This window comes from Mercenaria mercenaria, chromosome 8 (assembly GCF_021730395.1).
Source record: "Mercenaria mercenaria strain notata chromosome 8, MADL_Memer_1, whole genome shotgun sequence".
Taxonomy (NCBI): Eukaryota; Metazoa; Mollusca; class Bivalvia; order Venerida; family Veneridae; genus Mercenaria; species Mercenaria mercenaria.
The window spans coordinates 29,121,624-29,138,161 of NC_069368.1; the positions used below are offsets into that span (position 1 = coordinate 29,121,624).

A 16,538-nucleotide genomic window follows, 5' to 3' on the forward strand; every position below is an offset into this window, starting at 1 on the left:
CAATAACATCAATATCACAGTTTGCGTATTTTTCATTTTGACCCTTGACATTTGTAATCGAATTCTGTGCATCTATAGAAACAGCTATTTTAAAAAAAAATTACTTGGGTTTGTAGGCAATTGAATAAGCTAAACAGTGGTACCAAACATCATATAATTTCTATTATGGATATCAGGCAAATTAAGAAAAAACTCTATGAACACTTTTGAGTATACATACAGAGAAAGGTGACCAGGCCCTCTGGTGGTCATGCTTTTTGACGACAGAATTACTTGAACAATGTTGGTAGAAGGTCACCTAAGGATTATCTGTGTTCATAACTGGACCAGCATGCAGCTTTTGTAAAGAATATTTTCATTATTTCCACGATATACACATAGGGAAATATGACCAAAGTCTTGTTAAGGTGTCACCAATGAAACATATGTATGTATTTAATTCAGAAACGGTACATTAGCTTTTGACAAGAAAAAACAAAGTTCCTACTACATACAAATAGAAAAATGTGAACATAACTTCTAGAGGCTGACGTTTTAAAGGTTAATTCATTCTAAAAGAATATAATTTGGAAGCAAAGAATACAACCAAATAATAAAAGTGTCTGGCTTTTTTATCGAATCTAGTTTTCTATAGTTACGCAAATATATACAATTCATTATTTCGACGTCCTTCCACTATCCAAAAATGCTTTCAGGTTTCTCCTTTAAATGACTTATAAATGTCGACTGTCTGGGAAAACACTGCAAGTTTTCAGACTTTCCGTAAGTTTCTATTTTCAACCCTTTATTCAAGTCAACTTGATCTTTGGGCTCTATCCTGATAGCGTCACCAGATCCCATAGCGGGGTCTTCATCGAAATAATTGTAAGGTAAAAGAAAAAATCCAAGGTCAAGGCCAACTGTTGGGGTCACTGGAATATCCTCCGTGTGTGGAATATGATGTATGCCCAAAGTTACCCATGTCACTTGATCCTGAAAATTAAAAAAGAAAGGTGTTTTAATTGCAAACTGTATAATGCATTAAGATACAAAAATGCCCATGAGAATATTATGCTGTATGATATATAAAGGAGGCAAAGTTTGTAAAATAATTTATGTAATTATGTACTAAAAGTTTCAATAACCAAATATCTATACAACGAATGAAATAGTTAAGTTGTCTAAAATACTGGATACATATACTTGAAATTGCATTTAAGTCTACTAGGAATAAAATACTTCTGAAAGTGTTAAGCTTTGATGGAATCAAAAATACTTCATAAATATCTTTTTTTAAATTAAATGCATGTATATATTTATAAACTGACTGTTGATCATTTCTAAACTTTTAAAACGATTTCCTGAATATTCTAGGCAATATTTAAGGTAGAAAGTTCATGCCAAACATGACAATATTCCTTTGTGTTTAACACAATACTAAATGGCATAATTTTACAACATACAGGATTTTATTTCTCTTCTTTCTCCCGTACTTGACAGATCAAAACAGTGATCTATTTGGTGAAGTTATGGGGTCATTTGGGACTGAAACAGGTGGTCTTATTGGTGAATATAGGGTTCGTCTTTTACAAAGTGTTTACAATTATTGAAATAGATAAGAAATGATTTTGCTCTGGAAAAATGTGGTCTTAATGCGAGGTTCTACTGTACATAGAAACGCAAACTGTAAGGACAGTTCTTTTCCTCTATGTTTGCATCATTTCTCACAGATCTTGTATTTGTTTCCAAAGTTTGTGACAATTACCCGAACTAGGAAAGGAAATATTGACATAAAGAGAACGTTTTCTCACGAAAAATATATGAAATTCGGGATATTATCAGGGTAATCGGCCCTTGGGCCTTCGGGTTCCAAATTATTGCCCAGCCGGCTTTTTGTGCACAAGATTTAGCTACCTCGTCGGCTATGTTTTCATCGTCGTCAATAAAACTCTGAAAATTGACAACAGGGTCCTTGGCGTCCCAGATAGCATACATGGAGCTGCTACGTTTTTCCTCTTCCTTGTATTTGGTTACAGCAACTTGGTACCGTGACCAGGATACAGATGGTTCTTGTCCTGTGCCTTGTTTGAGCATCTATATTTAAACATTACATATATGTTATAAGAACATATATTCGATAATGGTCAAGCCCTACAAGTTATTAGTGTTTTTTTAAAGATTTTTCTTTTTTTATAATATATATCTTACTAAAAGTTTCATATTCTTGTAGATTTATTTAAGTTCTGTCAAATAATTGTTACAGTTGTGTTTACTGTTATTTTAATTATTTAATTTAGTGTTATTATTTTTATGATTGATCATTAGTTTTTATCATCATTTACAGCAGTTTTTCGCTTTTCCTATCCCATTCCAAGCAAATAATTTCTGTATTACTGTTAGCAATACCTGTTTAGAAATTCCTCTTGTGAGTAGTCTATATGCTCTTGGTACACCGGTAGGCGATAATGCCAAATTGTTGTAGAAAGTCAGATACTTTGGCTTGTCAAAGTTATACTTCATAGCTGCCTCTTTTTCAGATTTTATTTGGTGTCGAACAATTCTTGTCTGGTGGTATCTTGTCGTAGTTTGTGCTGACCACTTAGTATTATCGACTTGTTCTGGGGTTATTTCTATAGTTTCAAACTGATTCTTCTGTCCATAAATATCCAGGTCAACCTTGAAATGAAACATATGGTGATGAATATTCCCAATCATGTGATCGCGCAACCGGAAACCGTAACTGTCTTCCGGCGGATGCCTAAATGAGGTCAAGATGTAACCTGTTGAAATCATTTTAACTTCAAGTGCTCCATTCTGGTGAAAGATGAAATCAACAATGTAATCGTAATTAGCTATTGCTGCTATTGTTCTCACAGTTAGAACAATATCCATCATGCCCTCATAAAATACCCTATATCCTTGAAAAGACAGGTGTCTTCGCAGTGGAACACCTGAATTATGCTCGAAAACACAGAATGAACGATCAAAATGGACTGGTTCTTCACTGTAATCAAGAACTAGGTCTGTACTCAGAAACGTTGAGTGATAGGGACAGTCCGCACCGGAAACAAGTGACCTTACCCTTGAGCCAATCAAAGCTACGCCATCTACATAGTCTGCAACACGCTGAGCAGGACTATTTGCAGAGTAAAATACAGCAATTTCCTGCAAGCTCAATTCATAAACAATTCTCTTATTATTAAATCTTATGTCAAATATTTGTGGGCCGGATATGGTGGACATTCTGACATCAAAGTCCCAACCCATGTATTTAATATGGCGGCCGTTTATTGAATATCTTTTTCCACTTGGTTCAAATTCTGTCGGCGGAAGTAACGGCTCCTCTGGAAATAAAGTTCCTCTTCTATGCATTGAAGAATACAATTCCTTACTTATAGAGGGAAATGGTATTTGGGTTTTTGTAACAGAGCCGGACTCATATGCTCTTAAAAGCTCATCCACAGTATTAAACATTTGATTTCCATAGTATATCTTATCAATTGTGAACTCCTCAACCTTGTTACTCGTAAGGTCCATGAGAATGGAAAAGTCTATGGGATGAAGGCTCCAGTATTCAACAACTGGTGCAAGCCAGAACCATATTTTCCTTGCTTTTGGCTCACCATGTGACACTGGAGAAATTGGTGTAATCATTTGAAATTCTAAACATTTCTCAGAACAATTTCCAACTTTTCCTCCATAACTTTCTTCTACGATGTGACTCATTTTGTTCTGTATCTCAGTTCGCATTATGTCAATTGCCCCGAAGTATTCTGGTGTTGATAAAGGACGAAAAAGAAATGGTCCTTGTGTCTCTGATCTCTTCTCTTTAGGATATGGTAGTGGGCCTACAATGAATTCTTGTACAAATGGATCGGATTTATCGCCTCTGTATATTATTACTTTAGCTTCTCTAACTGGTCTTAATTCTTCTCTATCGAGAAATTTTAATGTTTCTTCTTTTTCTGGAACATTTAGTTCCATTGTGTAGATGAAGCTTCTGTTGCAGCGAATGTCATTTGCATGAGCTAGATTTAAATCTGGTTGTCCGTATAAAAACTGCTTGATAGACATGATTTCGTCTTTTGTAAGATCGTGAAACGGCGGCAGAATATCCGGGGGATCAAGATTGATATTATGGTCACGTGATGGACAACTTCTGTCGCCAAGTGCGGAGAATAATCTTTCATGAAGAAGAGAAATCACAACTGCAAATGCTATAAGCAAGGCAACGATTATCACACATAGCACGATGATTGCTATTCGGCATCTGCTGAATGTACGGTTGTACTGTGAAGTCGTTTCCGATTCGGACATTCTGAACTGAAATTTGAAATAATATACATTGTACCTGTAAAAGCACAGGCACCAGTATCGGACCTGGGACAAAGCATATGGCCTTGCTTTTCATCCTAAATGAGTTGAAAATGAAAAATATGTAATGAAATATGATCCCCCTACAAATGATACATATGTCTACTGAAGGCCAGAATCTCGAGAATCGAGCCTGCGAGCAATGGGTTCACTTCCCGGGCCGTTTTGAAATAAATTCTTTAGACAATTAAACACACTACCTATTACTTTTTCCTGTATACATTTAGCTACAAAATGAAACGCCAAGTCTCTAGCCCTTCCCGTTCATGAAATATCTATCAGGAAACGAGTGATTTCCTGCAGAAAGTCCCTGGTAGATAAAAATGCGGCACAAAGAATCGGTACGTAAACATAGACTAAAGTATGGTTCTCCGCCGAGTACGGCACAAATTCAATAAAAAATACTAAATAGTATAAATAAATACATAAACTACGGCCACTCACAATCGTCAGTTGCATCTCAAACACGCGATATTGGCGTTTCAAATTAGTCCACGGTCTTTCAACTGAATGCTACGCCAATGAACAGAATTCATAAGGTATTTTTAAACGCAATTTCTGGTTGGCCAATAGCGACACACCTCCGACAGAATCTCAACGTTCGTGCAAAATTACTCGGATATTATCGTATTGGTTTCAATGGCGGATAATGCAATTGAAAGACCGACGGAAAAATAAAAAAGTAAATATCACGTATAGTAGATGCTACTGACGGTGGTGAGTGGCCATGATTTACATATTTAGTAATACTTGTTATTAATGGCAAATGAATTTGACCCTTGCTAGGCTGACAAACATCTTTTAGTCCGTGCTTTCGTACCGTTTCGTTGTGCCACATTTCTATCTAACTGGAACTTGCACCAGAAAGTCACACATTTTCTGATAGATATTTCATGAACGAGGAGGGCTATAGACTTGGGGTCGGTCTCATTTTGTAGCTAAATGTACATGTGAAATAGTGATAGGTAGTTTGTTCAAATGTCTAGAGAATTTATTTCACAACGGCCCGGGAAGTGAACCCATTGCTCGCAGGCTCGATTCTCGAGACTCTGGCTTTCATTAGACATATGTATCATTTGTAGGGGGGTCATGTTTCATTACATGTTTTTTATTTTCAACTCATTTAGGATGAAAAAGAAGGCCATATTCTTTGTCCCAGGTCCGATACTGGTGCCTGTGTGTAAAAGTAATACAAATAAAAAATAAACGTCGGTGCAAAAACAATTCGTTGTTAAATCTGAGGCTCTAGCGTGCATATCAGATTCTTTATTGATGTGGTCAATAACATTACTAAGCGTGGCCCTGCATATACACGAATTTGTGTCACTTCATACTCATGAATGTGTTGTCCTATATACACACGTATGCCCTACAAATACATGCATGTTTGGCTCCGTGTATACACGCATGCGTGTCTAAACATATGAGCAAATATAATGTGTAGCCCTATAAATACACGTAGCCCGCCCGCTTAGCTCAGTAGGGAGAGCGTTGGTGTACGGATTATGGGGTCGCGAGTTCGATCCCTACAAATACAGTCGAAACTCGGTATCTCGAATTTCAAGGGGTCATTCTTTTTATTTCGAGATAACCGAAATTCGAGTTATGAAGAGGAACATACATAGACGAAATGATGGAAAAATTTGGTTAAGTTACGAAAATATTTAATAAAAAATAAAAAAACTGTTTCCTTGATGTCGTGTATACACTGTCGGTTTTTAACGCGCACACGATTCTGTACAGTTTGTGTTTATCAAAGTTTTCAGTTTTTCGAAGAATAAAAATTCCACTACCACCAAATGTTTTTGAGTCAAGTTTCCTTTTTGTACTACGTTCCTCTCCCGAAGGATTGACAACATTTCGATCTGACATTTTGAACGAATGATACTTTCTCCCTAGAAGTTAATATTTTATACAGTCTCATCGTGATTACCTCTAGTTAATCCTTAGTAAAGATTCCTGCTGTTCAAACTAATTAATTCGTTAGTTTAAAACAAATGCAATTTTCATAACTTCTCAAATGACCGCTGATTTAAGAAATCTAATGTTTACATCAAACAATTAACATTATGACACGTGCAAATAAGTATGATATCACCTCACTTTGATAATCGCCGCACCTTTGATATGTCATCATCACGGCTTTCTGGTTAGGCAATAACAATGGACATGTGTTAAAAATCAACCACATTCACAATTAGATTTGTGAAATTTTATCGCATATTTTTTTCAAACTTCGACTTACCGAGTATACAATGCACTTGAATTTTATTGACGGGACTGAAAATCCCTTTCGAGACACCCGGAGTCTCGATAAGTCAAAATTTGACGTAACCGGAGTTGAATTACATATATAAAGAAGAAAATTTGACGGGACTTGAAAATTTCTTCGACTTAGGCGGAATTTCGAGGTAAGCGAGTTTGAGATACCGAGTTTAGACTGTATATGCATGTGTGGCTCTACACATACACGCATGCGTGACCAAACATATGAGCAAATGCGTAGCCCTACATATACACGTAGCCTGTCCGCATAGCTCAGAAGAAAGAGTGTTTGTCTACAGATCACGGGGTCGATCCCCGGGCGTGGCGTATGTTCTCCGTGACAATTTGATAAAAGACATTGTGTTTGAAATCATTTGGCCTCCACGTCTGATAATTCATGTGGGGAAGTTGGCAGTTACTTGCGGAGAACAGGTTTGTACTGGTACAGAATCCAGGAACACTAGTTAGGTTAATTACCCGCCGTTACATGACAGAAATACTGTTGAAAAACGCCGCTAAACCCAAAACTAAACTAAACAAAAACATAAACACGTATGCATAGTCCTCCCTTCATATTCACGAATGTGTGGCCCTCCATTTACATGTTGTCTACCGTATATATGATTGAGTCTCTACATATACACCTATATGTGGCCCTACATATTCACGTATACGTTGTTATATGCATTCACAGATATGCAAAAAAACGTATGTGTGTCCCTACATATACACACAAATTTGATCCTACATATACACGTATGAGTGGCACTTCATATACAAGTCTGTGTGACCCTATATATACACGTATTTGTGACCCTACATATACACGTACGTGTGGCTCTTCATATACACGAGTATGTGGCTCCACATATACACGTATGTTTGGCTTTACATATACACGTATGTATGGCTCAACATATACACGAATGTGTGGCTCTACATATAAACGTATTTGTGTCTCTACATATATACGTATGTGTGACTCCACATTTACACGTTTGTGTGACCCTACATATACACGTACGTGTGGCTCTTTATATACACAAATATGAGGTCCCACATTTACACGTACGTGTGGCTTTACATATACACGTATGTATGGTTCTACATATACACGTATGTGTTGCTCTTCATATACACGAATGTGTGGCTATACATATATACGAATGTGTGGCCATATATATATACGTATGTGTAGGCCTACACATACACGTATATGTGGCCCTACATATACACGAATGTATGGCCCTACATATACACGAATGTGTGACCCTACATATACACGTATTTGTGGCCTTAAAAATACACGAATATGTGGCTCGGGATGGTCCTGCATATGCAGGTATGACTGTGTTATACATGTACTACATTTTCCATATTCCAACATTTTGTAAGATGATTGAAATTTAGCGTACGTCACCTTGAACTATATGTCGTAATAAGATTTTAAAATTTTAAAAATAACCCGATCGGTGACATCATTTCACGACTTCATGATACACTGGACTTGTAATAAATGCCATTATTACCATTTTGACAAAGCATTTATACAATAAGCCTACCATAGTTAGCAGTACAGTCGTACTTATTAAATGATCTGAAGTTAAAGCAAGAAATAGACATTTCTTTCTACTTCTTGTAAACTGTTTACGGCGTTCGAATTATTCGCTTGATCAAATTAACTATATTAAAGTATTAAAACAGGTTTTGCATATGTCGAACAAGTTATTTTATATATGTATCAAATTTGGAAAATGAAATGCATGTAAGCAGGTAAGCAAAATCAAGTTTTGAACCCACCCATCAACTAAATAGCCATATGAGCCGCGCCATGGGAAAACCAACATAGTGGGTGTGCGACCAGCATGGATCCAGACCAGCCTGCGCATTCGCGCAGTCTGGTCAGGCTCCATGCTGTTCGCTTTTAAAGCCTATTGGAACTGGAGAAACTGTTAGCGAACAGCATGGATCCTGACCAGACTGCGCGGATGCGCAGGCTGGTCTGGATCCATGCTGGTCGCACACCCACTATGTTGGTTTTCCCATGGCACGGCTCAATTATATTCAAATCATACTTTTATCTACTGTAAACATGGTAAATGAATGAATAACTGAATTAGTTCTTGACGTCTGACTCGTTTTTTTTTTCTCAGTATAATAGAATTCAGACAAGTCTAGGTAAAATGAGAATTAAGATCAGTCTTTGCTTGCTGATGTTTTTAATTAACCCAATTTCTAGCAATAAGCAGCATATACAAACATACCTGACAGCGGGTAAAATCCACCTAGTTAAATTTACTATTTATTCCTCGAACGAAACATACAATGATACAGAGTGTGCGTGATGTTATGTTATAAATAACACATTATGGATGAATACAACTGTTACACTAAAGTGAAGAGCAGGTATCTGCTCTACCTGAAATGTCAACTTTATCGGATCAAATGGTTCCAAGAATTTTACGAAGAACTAGTAGAGAAATATGGACGATGGTAACACATTTTCCGGTCTTTTAATTATGATTCAAAGGAACGTCTCAGGCCAGTGAGTTGTCTAATTTGTAATATATATATATATATATAGAGAGAGAGAGAGAGAGAGAGAGAGAGAGAGAGAGAGAGAGAGAGATGATAGAATATATACTGATCAAGATACTTACACGCACTTTATTATTTTGCTAATATTTATAACTAAAATACTTTCTTGATATTTAGCGTACATTTCAAACAATATATGTTGTCGAAGTCATCTAACAATTTTAACAAAACCAAACAATGACATCATGTAAATTAACTCCTTTTACGACCTCAGCCCATTTATTTGAAAAATCACAAAATAGACTAAAACGTCTGGAATAAACAAACGGGTGATAAACGTTTGACAACAAAAACTAAAACATCCTCGTTGCTGTATCCTATCGTAAATGATCATTTGAAATTTAATCATTTTCTAGCCAAAAATAATAAATAAATAAAAATTCACCCCTCGTTTTTCGTATAAATGGTATTCGCCCGATTTTTCAAAACAACTTTTATTGTACTTTTGTGACTATTAGACAAATGTGTGTATAAATAAAATTGCACATATATCTTTGCATGATAATTAACGATATATGATTTTAAAAAAGTACATTTAGTTATTCTTAAGATAAAAGCAACATAGTAGATGGCGGGTTAAATGTTTTGTTCAGCAAAAAATCATTGTGAATTTTTTATCAGTATTCAACGATGGAAAGTTCTGTGACTAATTAGCGTTCCTTGGAACACACGTGAGAGAGGTCAAAGCAACTCTTAACTTTGACATACATCGAAATATATTGAAAGAACTTGGCACAACTGTTCACCTTCATTATTTGATGCGTTGTTCGCATGACCCTGAGACAGGTTTCACAAACACCAATAAGTAAGTACAGACTGTTTGAGATTAAAATTCAGGAGATTCACGAGAAAAGCGCACAGAAGACGGGTTGTATAGTACCTTTAAGAAGATCCCTAAAATACCACTCGCATGTATAAACCAAATAAAATATCTAAATCTAACGACGGAGAGTTAAGTTTTTGGAATATTATTAGAGTAAGCCCACGCCCACATTAAACCATTCTTTTACGTTGAGTTTCAAAAGGTATATGTGGCGGACTCTCGAACTCCCGATCCCCGCCCCCCTTTAAAGAGAAAAAATCTTTTTTGCCGGAAATATTTATCTAAGACCCCTAAAACACGCACAGAATTACCCATTTATGTTTATATGGGATGTTTTAAAAATATATAGGTTGAGGACCCACGTGCTATACTCACATTTGTACTGCGTTCTACAGAATTCAACAGTATCGTGCTTTAAAAAATCTCGATGTACTATCCCTCCGGCAACACTAGCACATTAAAACAACAAAATAATACAATGTTGTTGCATAGGAAGCGTCGTCTGACGTCCCTTTTACACGCTCAGGAATCTACATTTTGGTTATTTTATACGAAAACAATATCTCGGGAGGGGACCTCCGAACCCCCTCCCCCACCCATTTTTATAGGAGACATTCCTTCCTTTTATCTCTCTCTTTCGTGCGTTGTGTAAAATTGAGCACAGCCCTGATGCAGAAAATGCTACCAAAATACGTTCCCTATTAACACATCATATGTACCCTTGCAACGCATTTTGTCGCCACCAACATAGCTTCTTTAATAGGTAACGTTTTGATATGATGTTGTTATTATTGTTTTTGTTTTCACTTTCCATCACAGAGGCCGCTATAAAAGCGAAAGAATTAGAAAAAAAGATCATTTTAAAAAACATTATTCTTTTATATACATGTAGTACATGTATTTCAAAAGATAATTATTTGGTGAGTTAATAGTTACGATATTGTCATTTTAACAAAAAGATTTTTGGCAAAATTAGAAACACGCAATTACTTCTACTTGAGATCTCTCAGGTCAGCACTGAGTCATAAAGTGCTAAAACAAAAATAACGACTGTTGAAAAAAATAATTCTTGACTTCATGATGCTACAATTCTTGCACAAAAAATAAATCACAAGCCATGCTGCTTAAAATCTATAATTCCTGGTCAGCACCATCTTGAACTTTCACCCTGAAAAATACAAATGGTTGAGAATGAAAACAGAGGAAAACATATCACAACCATATCATGGCGTAAAACTGTAAGTGAAGCAAAAAAGAGTTACCATCAGTTAATTCTAATTTGTGCATACACATCTCCAATAGAATAACGAAATTGGCTAGGAAGAAAGAATTAGAAAAAAGTCGAATTTGATAGCTTTATTTGAATAAAACATTGCTATGTCAGTGTATACTTCAGTGGCACAGAAGGGACATGGACAGTTGTTTTTTCTCAAGTGCAGACGCACATCCCTGAACGTACCATGTGCGTACATGAAAGAAATGTATCTTTTTTATCCTTTCTGTGATGCCGTGGTATGCAGTCATTACAAATTGTCTTTAATATCGGACTACCTTACACTTACCAACTGTGTATTTCACTGTTGCAATAGATGGACATAATTCCGAACGCTGGAGAGATATCTTCTGTATCATCTTCAAAAGCACTATTTGAACCAAATATATGGGGATCGGACATAACACCTTCATTATCGTCATAGCCTCTAGAATCGAGCCGCGCATTGAATTCAGTAATACCAAGGCTGTCATCATAGCTGCCTTTGTCTCCGTGATCACAAATACTTCCATCGAATATGCCACTGTCATCGTCGCCATCATCTCTACCACCGCCGTCGTCATCACCAACTCTGCCATCGCATCTACCATCGCCTTCGTCACCATCAACTCTGCCATCGCATCTACCAACGTCTTCATCGCCGTCAACACTTCCATCGCATCTACCATCGCCATTCAACCCTGCCGCCGAATCCACGGTCGTCTTCGTTGCCATTAACTCTACCACCGCTTCCACAATCTTCTTTGTTACTATTAATTCTGCCGTTGAATCCATAACCATGATCATCACCATCAACTCTACCATCGCATCCGCCATCACTGTTGTCACCATCAATTCTGCATCCACCTTCGACACCATCAACTCTGCCATTGCATTTGCCACAGCCTTTGTTTCTATCAGCTCTGTCACTGCATTCATCATCGCCTTCGTCAACAACAACTCTACCGCCGCATCTACAGTCGCTGTCGTCACCAATATTTTTACCATCGTATCTACCATCACCTTCGTCACTATTAACACTACCGTCGCATCTACCATGACATCTTCCAATACCTTCCTCACCATTAACTCCGACATTAAATCTACCACAGCGTTTACAATCGCCTTAGACACCAACATTTCTGTTATCATATCTTCCCCCGTTTTCTTGCATTATTGCTTCACTCTTCTGTTCCGCTGAAGCAGTGATGACCTCTTCATTTAACCATCGAACTTTCCTCTTCATCCTATAGTGAGGCTGACATCCGTGTTCTCCGCATGTACATACGCTAGGATTGTGACGAATCGTATCTACAACCATGTTTGGTGGTTTCGGCTCTTTTACTTCATCTAACTTTTTAAGTGGTTCTGACTTTTTAGGTGGTCCTGAAATTGAAAGACAACACGTATAGTTACATAGAGTATATATTCAACTTGTACACTGAGTTTCTAGGATGTATTCAGAACCGAATTTAGAGACCAGACTCAAAATGTATTGAATCTTTTCATTGGAGTGTGACTCAATGCAGACTCCGATATATACCGGATTCAAGCAGTTTGAACGAAAAGTATCTTAAAGGTATATATTTTGTAACCATGGTATAAGATTAGTCAGTATATTATACATGGTATACACTAAATGTGTGCGGACATGCAATAATTTTGCGTATTTTTGCCGTGCGCTCCAACTGATAATTACCTCCTGGCATGCGCAGAAGACCACATCAGCTACCGAATTTCAAAAAAAGAGGATCAGACTCACCAGTCAGATGCCGGAGAGTGAATCTGGTTTAGTAACCTCTGAACCAGGTTTATATTTATCAACATTTTTTCTCAAAGAGATTCATTCGCCATGTTTTCAGGTTGTATTTTCTAAAGTATCTTTTATATAAATTTTGATATTTTGTCAGTACACAAACAAATGTGCATGAATAACTTTTTATCCTACCCTTATACAAGATATAACACAATATCGGCCTGCCTAATAAACTTTGCTTTATTCAGTCAGTGTCAAAATATCACTTTTGCGGGAAATTTTGAAATCACATATTTTATCAAAATTTTAAACTGAAACCGATACTATTGTATTGGAAATGTTTGAATTTAGAAAATGAGTGGTCAAATTATAGGTTTTTATCCAGAAACAAAAAAGTTATTGCTATTTTTCACTTTTACGGCACTTCAGCCGGAAATTTTGAAAACATATTTTTTTCCGAATTTTTCAATGAAACCGTTATCATTGTATTGGAAATGTTCTAACTAAGAAAATAAGTGGTAATATCAAAAGTTTTTATCCAGAAACAAAAAAGTTATTGCATTTTTTCTATTTTATCCGCAAATTTTATTTCACTTGCAAACGTTATATATGACGTCAAGTCTGCACGCTGTTGGTCTTTCCAACGACTTTTGCCCCAATATTCTGAGCACGTAGGATAAATAGAATATTAGATTACTGTCTGAAAAATTTAAATTTATTAGGCTCGTCTACGAAAATACATAAGGCTCGGCAGCAGCCTCGCCTAATATATTTTCTTCAACTCGCCTAATAAATTTAAATTTATCCGACAGTAACATAATATTCTCTATTTAAACGTCCGAGTTATTTCTGACATAATGTAAGAAATGAGTAATAACAGGCAGACAGACAGACAGACAAAGCCATGTAATCTTTTCATATAACATTATCTGGGTTTTGGTAAGTGAAACAGTAACTAATACTAGTAAGCGAATATAATTCATTTACAATATACCCAACTTAAAATGTAAGACATTTTCAGAAAAGGATTTCTGTAAAAGTATAAAATTGGTGTGTCTCCATATTAGATTTTCTTTGCCAAATATTCATACATTTCTTACGAAAAGATGCAATTTTGGTACACATGAATGTTTTGTATTAGATTATTATTACCATAAAACTACGAAATGAAACATTGCTAAATGAAATTTAACAATACAAATATTTCTTGCATACCAGACGGGGATTTCCGGTATCTTTACTGGTGCTGGAAAAATCCATCTTACACCCCGGGGTGTAAGATGACTCTCGTGCTGTAAATGACGTTTAACGAACTACATATATGATGAAGATTCATGTAGTAATTTATATTTTATTTAAAAAATGGAATAAAAATTCAATACCTTGACAGTTCCTATTGGTTCCTGATAGTATATTTCTCCATTCAAATCACGCTACTTTATCAAAAATTCATAACGTTACGCTGCAACTGATAAAACAAAACCGGAACTAAACATTGTTGTTTGTTTTGAAACGTCATGACGTCTTTCCTGTTTACGGACGTTGGTTTCCCGCGCTTTGTTTAAATACATTGCCATAAGAAATAGTTCTAAAAAGAAAGCCGTTCGATTGATTTTATTTTTATTATTATTTCTTGAAATCGGTATGCAAGAAAAAGATTCTGTCACTGGTTATAGGTGCAGATGGAAATATCCGGCTCTCGGGTAACTGTTTAGGCGGTAACTCGGCAGGGAGCCTCGTTACCGCCTAAACAGTTACCCTCGAGGCCGGATATTCCTATCTGCACCTACAACCAGTGAAAGAATCTTATAGTATGTGAAGTACATTTTTCAGAAGATGAAGCTGTGGAGCTTTTACAATTGTTGACTGTTGCACTCAGGTTTCATGACCTCAGTTAAGCCGTATTATCACACGTTTGACGTTGCGGGAATGTAATAAAGCCATTAAATAAAAATGATAATACACTAGTGTAATAAAGCTTTGACGTCGACGTCATTTACAGTATAGGAGAAGTTGGTCAAATTGACTTGTTTATATAGTAAAAGAAAGTAGGTTTGTTGACGTTTCGACAGGAAAGGATAACATGTGATAAAAAGAATATTACATTTGTGACTTTCCAGATTGAATTTATTAAACTCGTTGAATAAAATTGATAAAATGCCCGGCAGAGCCTCGCATTTTATCATTTTATTCAACTCGTTTAATAAATTCAATATGAAAAACATTACGCTTTCCTGGTTGCTATGACGATGACGTCCAAAGCGTTGGCGTCACTGACGTTGTATGTCATCACAACATTGACGTAGGAAGAGTGAGGCCATTATAATAATAATAATAATAATAATAATAATAACTTTATCTAAAGAAGGTAACACATAAAGACATATAACAGTTCTAAAACATATTACAAATCTTAAGCCTGTAAAATAAAAATACAACAGTTCAAAATAAAAATGATAAAAACTGATTATCTTATTATAATAAAAACAGATGGAATTTACGTGATAAACATTTCAATTCACAAACACTCCAATTAATTAGAAAAATATATATATCTACATGTATATCAGTCCGAAAAAAGGTCAAAGCGCTTAGATAAACATTCAGATCCTAATAGATATATATAGAGGATATTTGTTTGTTTTGAGTGAATATGGTATATATCTCACTGAGAAGTGAGAAATTTTCAAATATTTTCACGAGCGCGTAGCGCGAGTGAAAATGTGAAAATTTTCTCACTTCGAGGTGAGATATATTCCATATTCACGAAAAACAAACAAATTTTCTTTTTATTTTATGCTAAATTACGTTGAGAAATGCATTTTGCAACTGTTTTAATCTCAGCGCGGGAAACAGACGCGCGTAAACAGACATGACGTCAGACGTGCTGTGACGTTATAAAGACGCATGTAACATAAAGTTCCATTTTGTTTTATATTTTGCTGCATAACGGTATGGAATTCTCTTTAAGTAAAATAATTTGAATCGTGAAATATATTATAAAGAACAAAGTGCGACTATAATTTTCATCCTGTTTAAAGCAAATAATTTAAAATTCATACACAAAGTATGAGGGGGCGGAGCTCATATCTCTCACAGTGTGAAAATATAGATTTCATATTTTCACAGTGTGAGCGATGAGATATGAAAATATTTAACTGATAGAATACAGTATTTCATTAGTTAGCATAAAATAAATATATATATATTTTTTTTTGTATAGATCTATTTGTTTTTGAAAGAAGTGAATCCACACAACCGATATTCTGCGGAATGAAATTCCATACTTTATCATTAGTATAGACAAAAGACCTTTTCATATAATTAGTGCGATATTTAGGTATTAAAAGATGATCAAATTATTAAACAGGTTATGAGTCCACCGCGAGATGCGGGAAAATTAAAGTGAGGCAATAATGACGGTGAAGTAGGCTTATACTGCGGATGTAATTCAGATTTCACAACGTCAACCATATCCTATCTGTTCTATT

General features: G+C 35.8%; 1 protein-coding gene across 1 annotated transcript; it reads right to left on the bottom strand.

Moving 5' to 3' along the window:
- Nucleotides 1-593: 593 nt before the first annotated feature.
- LOC123566673 (putative amine oxidase [copper-containing]) lies at nucleotides 594-9,019 on the bottom strand. The gene is made up of 4 exons (XM_045360977.2): nucleotides 8,883-9,019; nucleotides 2,386-4,302; nucleotides 1,894-2,073; nucleotides 594-972 (listed from the first exon to the last, which is right to left on the bottom strand). The coding sequence occupies exons 2-4, from the start codon at nucleotides 4,294-4,296 to the stop codon at nucleotides 676-678; spliced, it is 2,388 nt and encodes a 795-aa protein (XP_045216912.2). The 5' UTR covers nucleotides 4,297-4,302; nucleotides 8,883-9,019; the 3' UTR covers nucleotides 594-675.
- Nucleotides 9,020-16,538: the final 7,519 nt, after the last annotated feature.